This window comes from Acyrthosiphon pisum, chromosome X (genome assembly GCF_005508785.2).
Source record: "Acyrthosiphon pisum isolate AL4f chromosome X, pea_aphid_22Mar2018_4r6ur, whole genome shotgun sequence".
In the NCBI taxonomy this organism is placed as follows: Eukaryota; Metazoa; Arthropoda; class Insecta; order Hemiptera; family Aphididae; genus Acyrthosiphon; species Acyrthosiphon pisum.
The window spans coordinates 52558235-52567115 of NC_042493.1; the positions used below are offsets into that span (position 1 = coordinate 52558235).

Below are 8881 nucleotides of genomic sequence, written 5' to 3' on the forward strand. Positions count from 1 at the left end.
TTAGCACAATCCTCCAATTATTCGCCCATTATAGTATAATATTAAAATACTATATTATACCTACCGGCATAAAGTATACATTTAATAAAATATACTTTTTTCCGACCATTAGATTAGCTTATAGCAATCTAATTCATAAATACAAATATTATTTAATATAATATAAAATTATATTACTAAAAAAATTGAACAAATCATTTGATGAGCAAATTAAATATTTTATTTTTAATAACAATTGTACAATTAAAGTTGATTTATGCGGAATTTGGCGCCAGCAATAAAATGTTTAAAGGGGTTTCAACATCAATTGTGTTGCAATTTTTAAACTTTCCAATTTTATTTATTGACTCTGAAACATTCAAACCGCCTTGGCTGGCGTTTTGCGCATGCGCCATTCACAATATTATACGTGTTTACGCCGCATACCCGTATACCATCTCCCATGTATTAACATAGGCAACGCCGGCAACTGCCTCGTCGAGTGTCGATGTCGAACCTCTAGCGGTGGCGTCGCGTGCTGGTCGCAGGATTATACTCAAACGGCAAGGTTATTATATGGCTTATAAATTAAAACGTTACTGTGACGTGACTACGTGAGCCATTGTCCAGTTTCATGCAAGTTGTATACGAAAAAAAAATATTATAAAATATAAATTTAGGTAAATAGAATTATGAAATTATGAAAAACTAAAAAGTAAAAATTAACTAAAAAATTGCGCCCTAGGCCAGTGCCTTGGTGGCCTATGGGTAAATCCGGCCCTGTAAAACGATATAAGGCGTGTTTTGGCGGTGTAACCGGTGTAACTTACCTTTGTATTTCTGTTTGTCTCTGATAAAATCAATGAAATCGTAATTAGTACTTTCCATTATTAAAATTATTAAAATGTTTAATAATTTATAATACAGGTTTTAATATAATTATGTAAAATTACTAAAAAGTAAATAATCGTTTTTATCATAATATTTTTAGTAACCGAACCTTAGTAAACACTCAGACCAAGTCGAAATTGACGCGACGGTTACAAAATTCACTAAACTCGTTCATGAAATTATTTACCTGGTTACAGTAACCGTAATCGCGAAAACGATATCAGTAAACAGTTTACTAGCAGGTAGCGCTGGTGTCGCAGGATTTTAATACCCTCAAATGTTTTTACCCCTGGGGGTAAAATTTTAAGGGGGGTAAAACGATTCCAAAGGGGGTAAAAAAATACTAGGATTTTTGTAACAGGTGATTTTTACCCCCGGATATTCTAGCATATAATCGACGATCTGTTTAAAATAAACTAGAATATATTTATTTCCCATTGAATTTTTATAGTAGAATATTTTTACCCCATCGGTATAAATATGTTTTTGAGGGGGGTAAAAATATCCTAGCATATAATTAACGATCCGTTTGTTGTTCAAAAATAGTTTGTCATAATTTTTAACATTCGTAATTTTAAACAGATCGTTAATTATATGCTAGGATATTTTAGACTATATTAATTATTAAAGTTTAACTATAAATCAAATGGATTTATAATTGTATTCCTTTATTTAAAAACAGAAAGTAGGTAAAATAACACAATTAAAATATTATAAAGTAAATAATAAAATAACATAAATACAGTTACCAAGGAACTTATTGGTTTACCTCTTTATGGATCAAAACTTTTATCATTTATTAATTTTTTTAATTGTATATAGGTAAAACAAAATGTTTTATACAAACTATATTTAAATTATATTTAATTATTTAATAAGTGGTGGATTAACATCTACCACAACTGAATAATGGTTTCTATTTACGTGACACATGTATAAACAATTTTCAGTTGCCCTAACTCCGTCTTTGTAGGTACCATTCTTACCAAATAACTGCCAAGATTTATGGTAATCTGAATAAATATATATTATGTTTGTGTTCAAAATTAGTGCCGTTGCAAAAATTTCAACATCGGTAGCCCATGTCCCGATTATATTTAGAGGGTTGATATCCAAATACGATTCCATATCTCCAACATATGCTCTCACTCTCACCATTTACCAAATTATAAAACTTCCATGAATTGACCACTGCACTGTCTACTGCGTTGCTAAAAAGTGGCCACCACCATTTTTTCCCTTTGACTCTAATCCTGTAATTTGCTATACCATTATCATGCAGATCAACGCCACCCATGTTTTTATTGTAATCCTGAATTACGTTAGGTTACACCATGTGTGTGTCACACGTCTCTAGTAACTCACTGTATATAGGTTATGAAAAGTAACAGTGTTGCCCCACATACAACATAAAGTATAGTTAATATGAATGATATATTCGAATTAATTGATTTTGCTCAGTTTGCTGATGAAGATAATGCACCTAAAAGGTACATCAGGGATCAAGAAAACCCTGTAGAATTATTTTCTGATCTTCAATTTTACAAAAGATACAGGTAGGTATCTGTTATAGGAACTATTTATTGTACTACTGTAAATATTTTACATTATAATAATTATACGGTGAAATGAACCCTTTTTAATAGATTCAACTGTAGGTTCATTAAACACAAATTGAATAATGTATTTTTTAATTTAGGTTCTCTAAAGAAGTAGTTATGGATATTATTATGCCATTAACTACTATTCATCACAATAATAATCGTGGTTTGCCCATCCCACCTATTCTACAACTCTTAACAACACCGCGGTTTTACGCATCTTCAAACTTTCAAGTAGGCACCAATTTCAAGTCCCATTCAGTTGTTTGTAAAATAAGTTTTGTTAATTTAAATTTTAGATTGTAAATGGTGACTTAAGAGGAATTAACCAAGGAACTGTATCAAGAATAATTAAAAATATATCTGAAATGTTGGCAAGTAATGTAAAAAATCATGTACATTTCCCTAGAAATGCAGATGAATGGAATATTATAAAAGAAAAATTTTACCAAACCTACAAGATGCCGGGAATTGGTGGATGCATAGATTGTACGCACATCAAAATATAAAATCCTGGAGGTCCTAATTCAGAAGTGTTCAGAAACAGAAAAGGATATTTTTCTTTAAATGTTCAGGTATGCATTAATTAGTTATCAGTTATCAAACAGCAGATTTAAACCCAATCACAGAGAAAGTATAAAGAATTATTTATTTAAAAGTTATTTTTTATACTTACTGTATGTCTGTATACTAGGCTGTTTGTGGACCATCGATGGCATTTTTAGATATAGTTGTAAGATGGCCTGGAAGCTACCATGATAGCTTTATATTTAGTGGAAGCCATGCAAACAAATACTTTTCTGAAAGTATTGACCATGTGTTATTGCTTGGAGATGGAGGTATGATTATATTTATATATTTAATGTACTTATAATTTAAATTTATATTTAATGTATAGGTAAAAGCCTTGAGAATTTTTGTTTCAGTTATTAATTAATAAGTTTTTCTACCTCTCAAAAGTTATGCTAATTATAGTTATGAGATATTTTTGATTGTAATTAATTTTTTTTTTAAACTATTAAATTTGATTATTTATACAATGAATATTTCTAATTTCCTTTCAATAGGTTATGCATGTAAACCTTATTTGTTTACACCTTTAAGAACCCCTGTAACACCATCAGAGCGAAAGTATAATAAATGTCAGATTAGAACAAGAAATATAATAGAACGGACATTTGGAATATGGAAAAGAAAATTTCCTTGTTTGAGAAGATGTCTTGCTAATGCACCTGGTACAACTGTAAATATTATTCCTTCTTGTGCATTACTTCACAACATCTCTCAAAAATATAATCAATATACTACATACAGTGATGAAGAAGAGGAAGATGGTGAAGTTGCTGGAGAAATTGACCACAGTATACTAGGACCTGCAGCAAGACAAGCTTATATCATAAGGCATTTCAGTTAAAAAAAAATAATAAATCATTATATTTATCCATGGTATTTACGCATTTATTTATTCACAAAAGTAACAAAAACTTAATTCAATTTACTATAACATCACATTATTTATATTTAATAAATATGTATAGGTATTAAAGAATTTTAATTTTAAAAAAAGTATATAATATAATAAACAAACAAAACAACTAATTTATAAAAGTAACAAAAACATAGGTATTCACTTAAGTAGGTATGTGTGATAAATATTATATGGCTATAAGCTTTTTAACTTAACTAAATAACAATAAGCATAAAAAACAAAATATATAGGTACCTACTTAAATAAGATTTTCTTTGATTTTCTTAATTTCTAGAGCAAGTTTTTCACATTGTAACTTGAACAATTTATGTTCCTCAAAGCGCTTAGCCACTACAGACTGCATTATTAGTTTCTGATTTAAAATCTAGGCAGTTGAAAATTAGGAAATGTATTTAGAATAACAATAATGAGATCTATTTTGAACATTATTAATTTGTTAGCTAACTAATCAGCTAGTATATTGTATACCTTTAATAATTAAATGACCACATTAATCAAGTTCTTTTGTAATAACTAGGGCCCAGATTTTTAGGATAATTTAAAGCTAAAATGTGATTCTAATATTTACCATAAAAAATACAAATATTTTATGATTATCAAAATATGCTTTATTCAATTTTTTTTCAAACTATTTCTCTAGTTAGTAGTTATTTGTAACTTTTTCTTGTAAACATTACAAATAGTTATAATATGAAAAACCAATTGTAATTACTACGATTAATTCAAATTTACATTGTTAACTGTAAACACCTTTCTTATAAAACTGCACACATTCAGTAATAATATGTAAAAACATAAAAATATGGTGCCTAGTAATAACTTATATTTTAAATTATGCATAATCAATAATAATTGTATTCCATTGTATCGTATTTCATCTTTTTCAAAATATGTTTTTTTTTTATATTACCTGTAACTTATTCATTTTTTTCTTCCGATTCGATTGCCATTTTTTGCCTTTTTACCCGCAGCTCACATTCCTTTAAGATGCCATCTTTTTTGGTGGATTTGCTTGCAGTGATTTCTATATTGTTTCTTTTTTCTAAAACACAAAATAGTTTTGTTTAAATAAACACAAAATTAATTATACCTATTGGCACCTATTAGTATAGTATAGATGGTAGAAAGTAAATTCCATAAATTATGATCGTATGCAAACCTGGTTGTATTGGTTTTGTATGGCATTCTTTAATTGATGTTTTAGTCATATCTATCATAATTCTTCTAAACAAATAAATAATAAACTTATTTATTAATTTAATATTTACATAATATGATCAATTCAATAACCAATAGGTACCGGAAATCAGTATGGGTGTCTCGATATTGATGATTCCCATATTAACATTACCCGAACTGTCAATAATATTTGAATTGTCAGTAAGATTTGAGCTGACTGAAATATTATCTAAGTTTAAAAACATAAAAATAAATTTAAAAAATGTTAATAATTATATTTAAAATAAGGCATAGCTTACTGAATGCCACACCATCACTATCATAATTATTAGTCCACTCAACAATATGTGGTTTTCCAATGAGCTCCTTCACCTCGGGATTTTGAACACTATCAGGTGTTGCTTCATACGAACCTCCCTCAGTTTTTAAACGGCTATATCTTTCGGAAGTGAAATATAATATAATTAAATTAATTAAAGAAAGAACAACAGGCCTGGATTGTAAATGTGCCTATCAATGCTATTCCAAAACAAATGATGATAAAAAGAAACTTATTATTAATATGTTTAACTCAATTAACAGCAAAGAAAAACAAGACACTTTTTTGTGTGGTCTTATAAGTGTTAATACCGTTATAAGGCGTATACCAAAATCGGGCTGTGGTAAAAGTAGGTCTTGTTCTTGCAAATATAAGATACGTATTGATACTAAAGAAGTTATTGTTGGCAAAAAATCATTTTGTACACTATTTGGCATAGGCAAATCTAGAGTGGAACGACTTGTAAATAAAATAAAGTCTAATGAGCCTAGTCCAGTTGATTTGCGTGGGAAACATCACAACCGACCAAACAAATTACCTGAAGACATTTTGCATAAAGTTCAAACACATATAAAGAGTTTTCCTAGTCGTTCTTCTCATTACAGTAGACATGCCAACAATAATATTCGTTATTTACCTTCAGAACTATCTGTATCCAAAATGTACAAACTATATTTAGAACTTTATGAACCAGCTGTATATGCTCAATTTCAACGTGGGGAAAAAGGAAAACCAGTTGTCAAATATAAATATTATAATAAATATTTTTATCATAATTTTAATCTAGCCTTTGGATATCCTAGATCTGACACATGCCTGCAGTCTTGTGACAAATATAAAGTTATGATTGATGCAGAAAAAAATTTAGAAGTTAAACATCAACTAGAGCTTGAAAAAGAAATTCACATTAGAAAAGGTGAAGTATTTTATAGTGATATGAACACCTGTCGTATCGAGGCTAAATAACACAACGAGGTAGAACTTATAACTTTTGATTACCAACAAAACATGCCACTCCCTCATGTGCCATGTGGTGATGTTTTCTACAAACGCCAACTATGATCCTACAATTTTTGTATATATTCTGGAAAAACTGGACAATCATTCCACTTCATGTATGATGAAACAATAGCTAAGAAAAGTCAAAATGAAGTGATTAGTTTTATACAATATTATTTCAAACATTTTTTATAGCCAGATATAAAAAAAAATTATATTTTTACAGATAATTGTAGCGCACAAAATAAAAACAATGCATTATTTCAATATTTAAATACTATTGTCAAATTTAAAATGTTTGGTATTGAACACATCATACATAGGTATCCAGAACCCGGTCAAAGTTTCTTACCTTGTGACCGGTGTTTTGGTCTTATAGAAAAAGTTAGACGAAAGACCGAGAGAGTTTATTTACCTGAAACATACCAACAAATGGTAGAAACTACTTCAAACAATTTTCATGTTATTAAAGTTTCTCAAGATTTTATATATAATTTCAGCGAATATACCAAGCCGTTTTATAAAAAAATTGGTATTGGTATTAACAAATCAAAATGTACTATTATGGCATATAGATACATGGAATATACATCAGGTGGTTTATTTTGTAGTATTTCTGGACTTTCTACTGGTAAAGAAAAATTTATCCTTGAAAAAAAAGGAGTAGAGAACAATATACAATCTTTATGTGCAACTATTCCTAAATTGTTATATAATAGATCATTAGAAATTAAATCTGCCAAGTTTGTTGATGTGCAATGCCTATCATCAAAGTATGTTCCACCTGAATACATTTGGTTCTATAAATCTTTAGTTGAAGAAACCAGTTCTAATCAAGATAACAACGGTACTATATCCAATGATGAAGATGACTAGGTATTAAAAATTGTTATTCAGTTTTAATATTAATATTAAAGAAAATATATTTTAGAATATTAAGAAATCAAAATGATTATTATTTTTGTTTTATTAATTTTATTGTTTTGAAGTGTAATTTTGTTTAAGTTTTTAAATTTGAATTATGAGTGATATTATTTATTATTTTTATTATAAAATTTAAGAATCGAGGAGATCATTAGTTTTGTTTTATATATTTTATTGTTTTGAATTATTATTTTGTTTAAGATTTCAAATTTGAATTATGAGTGATATTATTTATTATTATTTTTATTATAAAATTAAAGAATCAGGGTGATCATTAGTTTTGTTTCAAATATTTTACTGTTTAACTATGATTGATAAAAAATCAAGTTAATTAATAGTTTTGTTATAAATATTTCATTGGTTTTTATTATTTTATTTGTTGTAAGATATTATTTAATGACTGATAAAATCAAGCTGATAAATAAAATATCTATGTTACTAATATTTTTATTTTATTATCTTTTACCATGTTCATATTATTTATAATGTAGTTAAATGTGCTTACATTCTATGACTAATATTATTACCTATCGCTATCTTTAAGGTATGATAGCCAGTTTTTATGTAAACTGAAATGAATAACAATTTAATTTTTCAGTTAACATAATACTAAGTGGTTAAAGTAGAAATATTACTGAAGAATAAACAAAATTCATAAAGTAATATATTTAAACTACATATAGCTAAATATTATTAGTGGAAAAACTTATGACTTCTATACACTTACTAAGCTTATTTTAATAAATTTATTTGTATATTTATCAGAGTTAAAACTAAAAACAATTAATAATTTTTGGAGTTATCTTATTTATTGTCCAGAAATTATAACTATTTTTTTGTTTATTTTTAAAAGCATGTACAGGTTTAGTTTTTTTTTCTTAAAACTCAAGTATGCTTTTTGATAGTTTAAGTACATGATAATTATTAACTCAGTTAAAGAAAAAAAACTAATTCTTAGTAAGCTGTTTACATTATAAAAAAAAAAAAAAAGATTTAATAACTCCGACCAATAAACAAGACAACTCCAAGAAAAATTTCTTATTTGTGGCTAAAAGTGTAAAAAATATTCGTGTATCAACTTAATTAAGGGTACCACAGTTTTTATCACTATTTTAAGTATATAAAATAATTTTTCTTTTTATTATTCTTCACTTATGTATATATTAAACATTAAATATGTGCTTCCTGAAAAAAAATGATAAAACGGAGCTGTCTGGTTATTGCACAGAGCCCTTCAATTGCTCTTTACATGAAATATCAGCTGTTTAGTCTGCTAATATAGAAAATACCCCGGCAACTTTTATCTTTGAAACAATTGAATTAAGAGGACGTGATACCCGCATGTGCTGTCTCCGCTTTACAAGTGCATAACATAGCAAATTATACTCAAAGCAGAACACGTGTAGCTCCGTTAGCTTAAACATTAGAGTAAATTGACCTGTTATAAAATCTAAAGGTAAGATTATTATCTAGACAACCTCATGGGCTTTTATTATATTT

At 27.6% G+C, this 8881-nt stretch overlaps 1 protein-coding gene across 1 annotated transcript; it reads left to right on the forward strand.

Annotated features, from left to right (window-relative positions):
• Positions 1–2295: 2295 nt before the first annotated feature.
• Positions 2296–3885, forward strand: LOC103309344 (putative nuclease HARBI1). The gene is made up of 6 exons (XM_008184558.1): positions 2296–2426; positions 2570–2705; positions 2771–2960; positions 3062–3105; positions 3166–3310; positions 3539–3885. The coding sequence occupies exons 1-6, from the start codon at positions 2296–2298 to the stop codon at positions 3883–3885; spliced, it is 993 nt and encodes a 330-aa protein (XP_008182780.1).
• Positions 3886–8881: the final 4996 nt, after the last annotated feature.